Source organism: Mytilus edulis, chromosome 5 (assembly GCF_963676685.1).
Source record: "Mytilus edulis chromosome 5, xbMytEdul2.2, whole genome shotgun sequence".
NCBI classification, from domain to species: Eukaryota; Metazoa; Mollusca; class Bivalvia; order Mytilida; family Mytilidae; genus Mytilus; species Mytilus edulis.
The window spans coordinates 31456599-31471145 of record NC_092348.1 but is presented as its reverse complement, the minus strand read 5'-3'; the positions used below and the strand labels follow the sequence as shown (position 1 = coordinate 31471145).

At 32.3% G+C, this 14547-nt stretch overlaps 1 protein-coding gene across 2 annotated transcripts; it reads right to left on the bottom strand.

Moving 5' to 3' along the window:
- Positions 1-5969: 5969 nt before the first annotated feature.
- LOC139523429 (ubiquitin-ribosomal protein eL40 fusion protein) lies at positions 5970-11276 on the bottom strand. 2 transcript variants are annotated; one of them, XM_071317471.1, is made up of 5 exons: positions 11258-11276; positions 10189-10301; positions 8828-8914; positions 6551-6653; positions 5970-6117 (listed from the first exon to the last, which is right to left on the bottom strand). In XM_071317471.1, exons 2-5 carry the CDS (start codon positions 10289-10291, stop codon positions 6024-6026), a joined length of 387 nt encoding a protein of 128 aa, XP_071173572.1. In that variant the 5' UTR covers positions 10292-10301; positions 11258-11276; the 3' UTR covers positions 5970-6023. The 2 variants fall into 2 exon arrangements, with proteins under 2 accessions (XP_071173572.1, XP_071173573.1); XM_071317472.1 differs by having other exon boundaries at positions 11223-11265.
- Positions 11277-14547: the final 3271 nt, after the last annotated feature.

Genomic DNA, 14547 nt, shown 5'->3' with positions numbered 1-14547 from the left:
CCGTACGCGTATGGTCGGACCGTACGAGTATAAGAGTAAGATGAGATAAGAATTTTATTAATCTAATCAAGAACCCATAAAGGGCATCATTTTACAACACAATATGATTGGAAAAAGCAAAACAGAAAACAAAAAAGTATACGTATATGGTCCGGCACGTACGCGTACGGTCAAAATACTCATATTGTCAGGGCGCAGCTTTATTTGACCGCTGAGGTTGAACCCTGAACGGTTGGGGCAAGTATGGACACAACATTCAAGCTGGATTCAGCTCTAAATTTGGACTGTGATTAAATAGTTGACACAGCATAGGTTTTAGAAACAGAATGAATGTGTCTAATGAACTTAAAATTTTTTTTTTGCCTTTGAGCAATTCACTATGCTGTTGAATATTAATCCTCTCAAAAAAATGTTTGAAGAAATTTTCTTTTTATTTATGAAATCTGAAATGAGAAAAATTGCCCCCCCCCCTTTTTTTCACATCCCCCTTTCCCTTATTCCAAAACTGATCTCAATTCAAATTTCTAATGGAGTTTGCAACAATAACTACTCATCTAAATACATCATAAAATATTAAAATGTAAAAAAGTGATTGTAATCACTGAATGGTAAAGATTGTTTTAATTTATTAGTTGGTAGTAAAAGTGAATATACATTGTATGTTGTATAAAACAATGATTTAAGTTGACTCAACTACTATTCTGGACAAAGAAAGATAACTCCAATTTTCAAAGAATATTTCATAAAAACTGTGCAATTGAAAATTTCTTGCTATTGCACAATATTGTGCAATTAGATATTTCTTGCTATTGCGCAATACTGTGACGTTAAGCACGATATTGCGTCTCAAATGGTAACGTCAATTTTTTACGTTTTACGGCGATTAATGATTATTTGGGATAAGTTTTTTTTATTTCGCTTGTAATTTTTGTTTTTCATATCAATATCGATACCTCTTAATGATTAGTTGTACTGAATATGCATGTAATATTTCCCACTGAAAGTAACGTAAGCAACAAACAACAAAATATATCGTATTTTTTGGGTAATGCATAAATCTATATGAAATGAGAAGATATATACGGTATGATGAGTGCCAATGAGACAACTCTATTCCAGAGACCAATTGACATAAAACGTAATAAAATGCAATGTTTCCCCATTTAGATCCGAAAAGGAGGAAGATATACATTTTGCTTAACTATAAAAAGTTTGTCGGGAATTACAAGTTAAACGGGTCTTGCCTATAAAATTCAATTTACTGATAGCGGTACAATTAGATTAAGAAATGAAACGATTGTCAGAAATAAAAGGTTACTATAATTCATCTCATATATTTACAAGCTTTGTATGATGTGCAGAAGTGTATATGGCCAATGGCACGTTTTATGCCCAATTTCATTTTTACTTTCAAGTTCTATACATATGAATCTTATTGCAGAGTAATAAAAGTTTTACGCTTCCCAAATTTGAAAATTTGAAAAAGAGGATTCTTTTATCCTCTCAGGATACTGACTTTTTCTCAACTAAAGAACCTCATCTAAACGAACAACCCCAGTCATCGGATTTTTTTTAATATTTTGTGGTCTTATGCGGATAGTATCTGACCATTAAGAAAATTCTGTCTGAGTAAATATACAGATGATCCACCATAAATAGCGTACCCCGAATAGACAACGTTGAAAACGTATGAAAATCGTCCAGTGGACAAATTTGCAAGACATTTCATTTCTTTGAAAACGAAGTCGTTTTGACTACGCAAATTATTAAAAACTATATAGCTGTTTTGCAAAGTTAAAGCACAATTACGGAAAAGCACTATGTAGCATGCAACTAATCTAATTTTTCAATGAATAGTGTCGCAAATGCCAATTTATTTGTAAAAAGCGGCAAAATCCGACATTGGACATCTTGCAAGACATTTGCCAGAAGCCGTTGCATTTTTATATGAAGTGTGAGTGCTGCAAAAAATCGATTCTGATATGTTCTATGTATGTACTTTTGTGAGCATAATTTACACAAACGAAATATCATATAATCTTATATTTTAAAACCTATAAATTTTAAATAACTTAACATTTTCCAAAATCTGACCATAATGACCACTATTTGTTTTTACAAAAAAATAGCGTTGATCGTTACAGGAACGCATATTCAGTAATATTGTAATATTTTATATATAAAGCATATCATTCATTCGAATTTTCGTGGATATAACACTGTTTTGAAGAACACAAACACCCCTGCGAAAGTTATTATGCGTATATAGTCTGTTACGTCTGACACGCATATTTTTGACGTTTTGTCAATATGTTGTCCTTATTTTAGACTACAGTAATGTATGATAAAAAAATTTGCACTTTTTTTTCGAAATAGTATTTACCTGTCTAGTCTATGGATATAAGTTTTATATATCTTAACTGTTCTGATTTTATAGAAAAGCTGTTTATAAGGGTGGACTTGTTGAATACACAGTATTGACGCAATAACGTGCGTAACGTCTGTGCAATTGAAGATTTCTTGCTATTGCACAATACTGTGCAATTGGATATTTCTTGCTATTGTGCAATACTGTGCAATTGAACATTTCTTGCTATTGCACAATACTGTGCAATTGAAGATTTCTTGCTATTGCGGTATACTGTGCAACTGAAAATTTCTTGTTATTGCACAATACTTAATATAATAATTTTGGACCCTGATTTGGACCAACTCGAAAACTGGGCCCATAATCAAAAATCTAAGTACATATTTTAGGGGCCAGCTGAAGGACACCTACGGGTGCGGGAATTCTCGCTACATTGAAGACCCATTGGTTGCCTTCGGCTGTTGTTTGCTCTATGGTCGGGTGGTTGTCGCTTTGACATATTCACCATTTCCTTTCTCAATTTTACATGTTTAGATTCAGCATATCAAAGAACCCCAAGAATTCAATTTTTGTTAAAATCAAGCTAAGTTTAATTTTGGACGCTTTGGACCTTAATGTAGACCAATTTGAAAACAGGACCAAAAATTAAGAATCTGAATACACGGTCAGATTTGGCATATCAAAGAAGCCCAATAATTCATTTTTTTATGTTTAATTTTGGACCCTTTTTGCCCCCAATTCGTTGGGACCAAAAACCCCAAAATCAATCCAAACCTTCCTTTTGTGGTAATAAACCTTGTGTTAAAATTTCATAGATTTCTATTAACTTATACTAAAGTTATTGTGCAAAAACCAAGAAAAATGCTTATTTAGGACCTGTTTTTGGCCCCTAATTCCTAAACTGTTGGGACCAAAACACCCAAAATCAATCCCAACCTTCCTTTTATGATCATAAACCTTAAATTTCATATATTTCTATTCACTTTTACTAAAGTTACGAGTGCGAAAACCAAATGTCTTCAGACGACGACGACGACGCCAACGTGATACCAATATACGACCATTCAATTTTTGCGGTCGTATAAAAATAACTTTACACATACTATTCACTTGTTATCATCTCTAGCTAAGGGGTTAAATTGAAGTTCACATGAATCAATAAGGTCGCATTATTCACTCGCAAATGAATAATTCATCATCAATGTTTCTTAGCTTATTTGGACAAAATTGAACCATACTGGCTGCCAAAAAAGAATAATCATTTCACTATTTCACATTCATTAATGATTGAACCAGAAAAAATCGTATATTAGATTTTAATATATCTCGTAGCTAGTGCCCCTTTAACAATTATAGGTCAAAGTAATGTTTTGGCTGGGTTTTTTGTTGTTGTTTTTTTATATCTTTTTAACGATGAACTGGACCAAAACTGTGTTTATAGTACACGGATGTCCCATCCGGATTATCAAATCTATGTTCAGTGCACTGTAAAACGTGAAAATTCTAATAAGGGTCAGAACTCTTATTTGGCATTAATATTAGAAAAATCATATCATAGGGAATATTTGTATACTAAGGTTCAATGTTATTAGACTTTGCAACTTCATCAAAAACCACCTTGATAAAAAAAACAATCACCTGAAGTGGGCCAGTGTAGGGACTGACCGAAAAACATCAACCTTAAGTGGGGCATGGAAATTACCATTTAGGGATATATTATTTATTGAGGAGTCCTGGCAATCATTTTTGTACAAATACACCTTTTTGGAGTCGGGTCAATTTTGGTAATAGACTTATTTGTAGTTTGTCAGGCTGTTCATTTTGGCAAGAGTAAACATCGCAATACTAAAATGCAAGGCCCAGACTCCAATAACATCCATCACAATGAGTACCGTCAACACTTAGAAAGAAGTAACTGCTTATTATCACATGTTTGTTACGAATACGTTGGGTTTTGCATATGCAATAACCTCAAAATTCCCCGGGGCAAAAAAGAAGATATTGATATTGTGCCCCGATTCCAAATGACGTCACATCATTGCGTCCTTGACACTTTTGTGATACAAAATTTAAAATTTTACCTGTTATGTTTCATTAAATTGTAATAATTGAACTTTGTGTCTCTATTCTGCAGAACTTAAATATGTGATAAATAGATTATAACATGTCTTTTCCATATTGGCCCTGGTATCATCCCTCGAGGCAGATATGGGAGTCTCGGGATGATACCAGGGCCAATATGGAAAAGGCCTTTAGCCGAGGGCCGATATGGGTCAAGTTGATACCAGGGCCAATATGGAAAAGGCCATGTTATAATCTATACTTACTGCAAATCAAATACCATCGACTTATCAAAAGTAGTTCTCTATAAGCTGACCTAAACAAACTATTATGTAAACAATACAAGTTTTTAAATGAAAATTAGACATGCCAATACTAGGTAAACTGCTGGTCAAATATCGTTGACCTTATACATTGATGAATTCGCCTATAGAAACAGCATTGCGTAAAAAATTATCAAACTAAGTATAATTAATAATAATGCAACTTCAGTAGCAATATACCAACTTCACCTGCATATGGAAATATATTTTCTAACTTACTATTTGTAAATTATTACTTTTATTGTTTGTATTTTTTTGGGAATATCCATTTGGATGTGGCTTGGTACTTGTACATCATATCAATTCTTGTCTTTCGTTTTGCTCATCATGTGCTTCTAAATTATGCTTTTTTGTTTATCTTTGTTGACATATCTGTTCGTTTTTTTACTGATAAAGGTTTAAACACAATGCTGGCTGCTGTACCCCTGTACCCCAATTTAGACATTTTTACCTATTATGTCTGTCATACAAGTGAGAGGATAAGCTATCTACAAAACTAGGTTAAATCCACGATATTGTACAGAAGAAAATGCCTGTACCAAGTCAGGAATATGACAGTTGTTATTCATTTGATGTGTGAGCATTTGGTTTTGCCATTTGCTAACAGACTTTCCATTTCAAAATTTTTCTCAAAGTTCTTTTTATCTTAATTTTTTTTAATAGAAGAAGATCCTGTCAAACTAACTTAAGCAGAAAACTTGACATTGGAAATTGGTAATTAACTGAAATTCACCGGACCAGGATCTTGAAATGGTCGTCAAACTTGGATGTGCTGATATTGATGAAACTGCATAGAAAATATCATTTATCTATCACATATATTTCCTATCAAACTGTTAGAAAACTTCACAATGGATGACAACCCAATCAACGATGTCTATACCAGAAAAGCAACACACACCTATGTCATTTCTTCACTAACAAGGAATGATTGGAATATATAGGGAGCTGTTTTCTCCTCTGATTTATGAATCTGACAGGGGGATGGATTCTTTTAAAAGTATTAATGTATCAGACATCATGAACTGAGATTTTAAATTATCACACCATTTTTTTATTTATAAAGTTGGTTTTAATTACTGTGTATTAAGATTCTGTTCTAAACTTGACAAGCAAGTTTTTTCTCTTCTTCCATTAACCAAACCTCAATCTATTAAAATGAAAACAACAATCAGTATTTATGTCAATGGGCAGAGAAAAAAATAATATTATCCCAATTTACTGGAAAAATTTATTACAATATAGTAATAAATACAAGAACAGTTCATTGTCTACTTCAACTTCTTTTTTGGTCTAATGTTGTTGGTGTGGCCACATTTCCTCTTACGGCAGTTTGTTGCCCTTGGGTGAAGACGAGCATAGCATCTGAAAAACAAATTTTTATTCAGTTATACTTTGCTATGACAGCTGCAGGAATTCAAAATAACTTTTTTATTTATTAATATAAATGAAGAAGTATCATCCAAAACAGAAAGTTTAATATATCAATATTCTTGAAAGATGAAAACAGATCTATGTTTTTTTCAGGTTTTTTTTTTTTAGATATAAACATTAATACTATCAAGTCTGGGTTTTTTCCTTTCAGAAAACGCATTGAAAAATAGAAAAAAAAATTTGACAGAAGCGCCACATGAGATAGTTATGGTACTTAATGTTTTGATATATATCTATACTATGCAGCCTCTCAAAACGTTTTTATTTTGATGAGCAAGAAAATGATTAAGGTCAATTAATCAGTAAACACAAATCCTTTTTGAAGTACCAATAAATATTTCATTGCTTAGTACTATTAACTTACTTTCTGCAAATCATCTTGTCACAATTGTACTTGGAGGCCAAAATTCTCAGAGATGGTTCAATGATTCCTCCTCTCAGACGCAACACCAAATGTAATGTAGACTCTACAAAAAAGTCAAATTCATACATTTAAACATAATAATTTTATTCTGGGTCACCTTTCTTAAATATACTATTAAATTTATTTTGTTAGGCCAGGGTTTTTTAATTTGTTGGTTTACGGATTTTACCAATGAAAAAGTCGGGTCGGTCGGTTGGCAAAAAAAAGAAAAAAATATATGCTATTTTGTCATCATTTCTTAGATTTAGTTCGATGAAATCAGCTGTCATAAACATCGCATGACATTCTAATAATTTCCCGTAAACAAAAAGTGGACGGGGACTGCACGGATATCGTCATTTCACAAACATGAAAAACAGATTCGCGTAGCTCTTAATCAATTTCCGATAATTTGGTGGGCTTGGTGAATTACGATCTTCAAGTAGAAAACTGATATAAAAGAAGAAAAAATGTAAAAACTTCGTACGAAAATAAGTTTCAACACACATGTCAACAAACGTAATGGACTCGTCCACTGGAAAAACGAGAACATCGGATTAATTTGTTGTCATGCATTCCCGTTTTTTTGGCCAAATGGACGATATTTTTCTATGATCTATGAAGCAAGAAAATTTCAAATGATTTGTTAATATTTAGTACTTTAACTTGACATCTTCTACCTGTCCACATTTGGACAAGTCTATTTCTATCAGATGATGCATCTTACGGACTGATGACAAATACGGTAAACGAATTGATTTTGTAATTGGTTTTAAACACAGGTTTCGTTTCGCAAAATTATTTGCGCAAACCACATTTCAAGGTCAGTTATAATTGATTTGTCTATTTTTAGAAACGTAAACTGGAAGTTTTATTTTTTTCACTACAGAAAGTGTCATCAATTTTGATAGTGATTAATGCATTTCATTTCATAAAAAAACGAGTATTTTAATTATTTATTAGGGATAATGCATTTGTTACGGTCGGCGGGAATAAAAAAGCATGAAAAGTGAATTTTATTTTTATTCTGGAAATCGGCAAAATCGGATCGGCGGATCCGTAAACCAACAAATTAAAAAATTCTGGCCTTATTGCACATATGTATGAAATTTAGTTGATGCAAAGTAACTTCCCTTTGAACACTTCATCAAACTAACTTTTCACTGGGTTTTTTTCTGATTGAAGAATTTATTATAAAGCAAGCAGTAATGTGTGATCAACCTTTTTCTGCAAATTTTGTAATAATCTTAGAATTAATTCTCATCATAGAAAAAAAATCATAATAAAATTTACATTCATCTCTTCGTCAGGAACGCCCAAACCCAAAAATTTGAAAGCAAGGGATGTCAAGTTTTTAAGGTATAAAGGGCTTACTTTCAATATGTTTGGGGTTAATTTTACCGTATGATGTTTGGCATTTTTGCTATCAGGTTAATTGCAGGACTTTCTGTAAAAAGTTGTTTGTATGATTTTTAATTTGAGTTCATTTATATATTTCTGGGTAAGTATGAGATCCATTATCACTGAACTAGTACACATTTTTGTTTAGGGGTAAGCTGAAGCTCACACTGAGTGCAGGATTTTCTTGCTGTTTTAAAGACCCATTGATTGCTTTTGTTTGTTTTTTCTGCTCTTTGGTAGAGTTGTTGTCTCTTTGACCCATTCCCCATTTCCATTCTCAATTTTATTTGCTTTTACTTTACATAATTCTGAATTTAACCAACTTATCTCCCCCTTGAATGGCAAAGTTAAAAATAGAATGTTCTCAATCTGAATTTTTCAAGATAAAAAGATAAGACACACATTTCTATCTATTTAATCTTTTAAAGTATTTCCAATGAATAAACTCATTGTGGATACGAGGATTACACACCAAACATGTTTTTCTACGTAAGACTTGTCAGCGACGCTTGAATAAAAAGGAAAAGTGCTACCAGGCCTATCTTAAAGTGTTTCTATTCTATAAAAGATCTAGACTGATCATGTTTTAATATTTTTACATTCCAAGATGGGGGAAAGACATCATATGTACCTAAAGTGAGATTGAAGTTGACACAAAACAGAATGACATTTTCAATCTTTTAAAAGCTTTAAGACTCTGCATACAAGAAACCTTTCTATGTTTCAGTACTTTATCAAGTGTCCTTAATTGTCTGTTATGATCAGTTGTTTAGATGTGCTTTTTACGAATGGTGTGTTCTCTATTTAAAATAAAACAAATATTGGAATTATCTTTACCCTTCTGGATATTATAATCCGACAAGGTTCTTCCATCTTCCAACTGTTTTCCAGCGAAAATCAATCTCTGCTGATCTGGAGGAATTCCTGAAAATCATAACAAAAACTGAATATGAGTGCTACTTTATTTTTTATATAAATAATGTTACTAATATCTATCATAACAGTTACATCATCCTCTCATTCAGAGAATTTTTAACTTATTTCCAGTTTTATTTGATCAATTATGATCAAGCATGTAATTGCAACTTTTACATGTATGATTTAAACCACTATTAGATTGACTTTTGTTTGATTGATAACCAGTGACCAATAATAGACCATTTTGTGCCAATTGGGAGCATGACCAGCAAATACTTCTGGAAGGCAAAAGCAAAAATTTACTCTTCATTCAACATTTTACAAAAAATAATGCTCATCAGAAACCTACTGACATGCTTTAAATTTCACAACCAAATTGGGCAAGTTACTCTTCTCACTTCCTTTGTTATTGAAGTTGTAAAACAATGTAGGTATCAGGTCCGTTCGCGCCCAATATACTTTCGCACCCTACACGTTCGCACCTCGCACGTTCGCACCCAAGGTCCGTTCGCACTCTACACGTTCGCGCCCAATTTTAATTCAAATTCCAGTTGAATAATTGGAAAATCATGATTGTTGTTTTTAATTGCTTTCGTGTAAATACTGAATGTATTTATAGCTTGGTATGAGTAAAAGATTAAAGATTTTAAATGAAAAACACAAAAGATTATTGTTTTTAACAGCTTGGTCCCTTTGATCTGAAATAATGAAACAATACACTATTATATATCACTATACATGATAAAATTTAATCAACACACACAAAAAAAAGAAAAAAAGAAACGTACGTAGTCAGAATCTCACTTCATTTTGAAACAAGTCAATGAAACAAAAGTTATAGCAATACACGAACCAAAACATGATAAACAATTATTCAACACAAAATAAAACGTTGACAGAATCCCACTTTATTTAGAAAGGAATATAAAAAAATTTAACAATACACTATCCAAAACATGATTAAGATTTATTCAACACAAAAAAAATGCTGTCTCACTTTATTTTGAGACCATGAAAACAATTATACTTATAAGAATACTACTTGCCAAAACTTGATTACAAAGTTATTAAACACAAAACCAATTAAAATTGGGCGCGAACATGTAGGGTGCGAAAGGACTTTGGGTGCGAACATGTAGGGTGCGAAAATGAAAGGGGGCGAACATGAGTGGGTGCGAACGTGAATGGGCGCGAACGGACCCAGATTCAACAATGTAGCTAAAATGTCATCGACTCACTATAGAAATGGAATTACATTTTTTTCGAAATCAATTAAATACCTTCTTTATCTTGAATTTTAGCCTTGACATTTTCTATGGTGTCAGAGGGCTCGACCTCTAGGGTTATGGTCTTCCCTGTTAATGTTTTAACAAAGATCTGCATCTTGCCAGTTCTAAAAGTAAAATAAAATCTTTTAAATTGGAAAACAAGAATTTCCAAAAATACCATATATATATGACAAAAAGATAAATATACAATACTCAGGCCATTCATTAGGAGGCGGTACCCGGTACTTTTACCCTCCTACACAAATGTATGCTATTGACAAGTACCGCCTAAATGTAGGAATTTTTATACAAGATATTCATGGAATAAATTGAAAAGTACCATCTAGAAACGTGGCAAGTACCAGTCAACATAAAAGATAATGAAACTTTTTAATCATCTATTATTCTATTCCTACTTTAGCCTTCACGATTAACATTTAATAGACCATTTGTTTGAAAATTTTAGTTGTTTTCTGTTGGCTTGAAGGGAAGAATCTTACAAGACTAAAAGCAATTTTATACACCAATGCTGTAGGACTTGCGGCCAAGCGTGAAGACTGCAGCTTAAACTTTGTGCATTTATACAATTTTCGTGAACTTAATAACTGTATACGGACTATAGCGACTAGTAGAAGTAACTACATTGAAGTGTGGTGCAGGAATATATATTGTGTATTATTGACATGTTCCCATTATGGTGTAAACATACTTTGCATAATCCAACAATTCCTGAAAGCTTTTATTTAACTCAAGTCTTAGGAAAAAATACAATGTAAGGAAATAATAATTCTGCCTGTAAGAAAAGTATGTTTGGGTACACGTAGTAAGTTAAGTATCCAAAGGATGGTGTAAATTTCACCTCGCAGATGACAGTTTCTATCCCCCCTTTTTTATCGGTTTCTTCAAAAGAGCCAAGACGACGTAAAGTAGGACAGATAGACAAGAACTTTCTAATGTTTTACAGTTCTTATATATAAATTGTGTCGTTTGTTATAAGGAATTTAAGTTCTAACATCGATATATGTATAATTTATCGTGATAAACACCACGTGTATTTTTTGGAGCATGTATCGGCCATTACCTTTGCGGAAAAGGAAGAACACGTGATTGTCGTTAGATGTCGCTGTAAAGATATGCTGTAAAATGTGGACACGTCAAACATTTTTTCGGGTTCTTTTTTATACTTACCTACCCTTTGTTAATTGTAATAGCAGGTTTCGAGTGTCGCATAGGTATATTTCAAAAATAATTTATATCTTATAATGAAGCGCATATTTTGGGAGATATATTTTTTAAGTTCAATTCAGTTTAGTTTGAAGTTTCTTGTATTTTCCTAAGATTAATTCAAGAAAACTACCATATAGGACAGCAGAGCCTCATAATTAGGTACATACATTATTGAAAATATGTACACCTTTAACAATAAAATACCCAGAAATTCAGGACGTGCATTGGGTAAAAAAAATGTGCATGATAGAAAAAAATCAATCAAATTGTATTATCTTGAAGTTCACTGAATACTCAAAGAAAACCATACATGTTTACTATAGGAGAGAGAAATACTTTATAGATGCCTAAAAGTGTTGGCATACAGCTGCCATCGAAATAACCAGTTGCCCATATAATTATTTCGGTAAATTGATATATTATCACGATAAGTTGACATATTATTATCTCGATTTAATGCTTCCATAATGTCGACTTGTTGAGATAATAAAGTCGACATATCGAGATAATATGTCGACTTCTCGTGATAATATGTCGACTTCTCGTGCTAATATGTCGACTTCTTGTGATAATATATTAGTTTACCGAAATAATTATCTGGGCAACTGGTCATTTCGATGGCAGCTGTATGCCGCCATAGTCATGTTCTCAAATAAAAACTGAAAATTTTTCGATGCTTTATTTACCTTGACTTTTATTCAGTGACATGCACTTGCCGCTGTCGCCTATACTATGCACAGGTTGTGTCATTCCGCCGGTCGTTTTAGCACAATAGTTATGTATATTTTATTTAAAAAAAAAAACATTCTTTATCTACGTTTTTTAAAACATAATTAGAAGTTTTTTTGTTGGTTTTTCTTTCGCATGGAAGCTGAGATTTGTGTTATCATGTTTATTTTAGTCTTGTTGGGTAAGTATATGGACCTTGGTGCACAAGTGATAAATGTAATATGACTGAACAATGGTTTTTTTTCAAACATCATCTAAGGAAACACTAATGAGAAAACTGTATCTTACGTTTCGTATAATTGACGTTAGTGTCATTATTTAACAAACGGACCTCTATGAAACCACCTCTTCTTTAACCGGAATCACGTAACAATTTTGTACTTTTGATGTTAGCGCCAATTAATTCCGGTAAAGGTTCGTAAATAAAGAAAATAATGTAAACAGTCTTTCTTTGATACTCTATATTTTTACATTTATTGACATTCTGTCTTTGAAATGAAGTTATTGTAAGTTTGTTTTCTTTTTAATATTTTTTGTTATTCAATGGGGGAAAAATCGTGTGAGAAAATAAATGTGTGTTATTAGGCACATATTATACACAAGACATGGTCTAGCATTGAAATATTTTAAGTTCTATTTGGAAAAAATACAACTTTTCATTTTTACATTTAGAATACATATGCAGAGGCGGATTTAGGGGGGGGCAGGGGGCCCGGTCCCCCCTTTTGAGAAAAAGTTTGGTTGCTTTTATAGGGAATCACCGAGGCGTGACGAAATCGGGCCCCCTCTTAGGCAGCCAATGGGCCCCCACTTATGAAAATTTCTGGATCCGCCACTGATATGGTATTCTTTTAGTAATTGAGCCTTCTAAATATACTATTTGTTTTTAACACGTGCCGCCTACTAAACATATATATATATATTGTCATTTGAGAGTAATTTGTATATTTATATACAGATATGTGATTATAAGAATAAGACGCAGCTTGTTGATTTTTGGAATATTCCATGATGGAATTTACACATGATTTTATTTTTATGTATAAATGAGGAGATGTGTTATGATGGTCAAATACACAACTATCTACCAGAGTTCAAAGGACGTGGATATAAACAATTATAGGTCACATCAAGAAGGTTGCATACATCCTCTTTGGTCACAGTATAAGGTCTTCTTCAAAGAGCAACACTCCTCCCCTATATAAAAATAAGGCATAGTTATATGATTACCATGCAATAAGACAGCCATTCTATGGCAAGCCGTTCTCGTCAAAACTATGTTTAAACCCTTTTTTCGAAAAAAAATACACACTGAGATTTAAAAACCTAAAATAACACACTGAGAAATCGAAATTACACACTGAGATTTAAAAAAATGAAAAACACACACTGAGAATTCAAAATTACACACTGAGATTTTAAAAAGACACACTGAGATGAAATAAATTGAAAAACACAGACTGAGAATTGTTAATTACACACTGAGATTTCAAAAATACACACTGAGATTAATATGCAAATTACTAATGAATATTCATGAGATGAATAATTCAACAGTTTAATATCTTGATCTCAAAAACTCTTGTCATTATAATGAAATGCGATTCCTTCAACCAACATTCGTAATATATTTCTAGACTTAACATCGCTCATATTCATAAGTTTGTTGCCTATAATTCAGATCATTACTACCAGTGTATCGGGATGATTTTTTTTTTACTTAAAACCGTGGGTCCCCTTTCAAAAACTGTTTCCGTGGTTTCGCTAGTTAATGTTTTATATTTTTGTTACGTTTATATGCTATAATAGACACTTGGGTAAAAATTTCACTGCATTCTTTTGCAGATTGTTCCAAGTCTTCTTATGATTTTAATAAAGTTTTTCACCATTTGGTTATATTTTGTAATAAGAGTAAGTGGGTATTTTTCTTGTTCTTGTATTTCTAAAGTTTTTTATTAATAATTTGGGACCAAATCGAAGGACTAACTTCTTCTTCTTAGACTTCTTCCAAATCTTCACATCCTTTGTAGGACAACCACACCGTTAAGGCATGTAGAACAAAACCCACCACCATAAATGTAGGAATATATGTACACTATATTTTGAATAATGCTATCCTCCACCAATATATATACAGGATCACTTTTGTAGTTGCACATGTATCTTGTTGTATGTATTCTTAGTTGCGTTTAAAATTGTTAGGCTAGTTACCGGACATATATACAGGGGGATTATATATGTTTACGTAGTAAAATAGTTCATTCTTAAAAGATAAATGTTGTAAAATAAATTACTTTTATCACGTTTCGCACTGGTAAAAAGAATTACAGATTTGCAGCAGTAAAATCTAAAATAGTACGTTTTTCGTAATATGGACTAAGGATCTAAAAGAAGCTAAAAACACTTTCTTTTCTT

Bases quoted from the DNA above. Each gene is read 5' to 3' on its own strand.
- LOC139523429 (XM_071317471.1), bottom strand. From the start codon at position 10,291: ATGCAGATCTTTGTTAAAACATTAACAGGGAAGACCATAACCCTAGAG. The intron at 8,915-10,188 runs GTATTTAATTGA...TATGATTTTCAG, and splicing joins TAAAATTCAAGATAAAGAAG to GAATTCCTCCAGATCAGCAG. The intron at 6,118-6,550 runs GTAAGTTAATAG...TTTGTTTTTCAG, and splicing joins GACAAGATGATTTGCAGAAA to ATGCTATGCTCGTCTTCACC.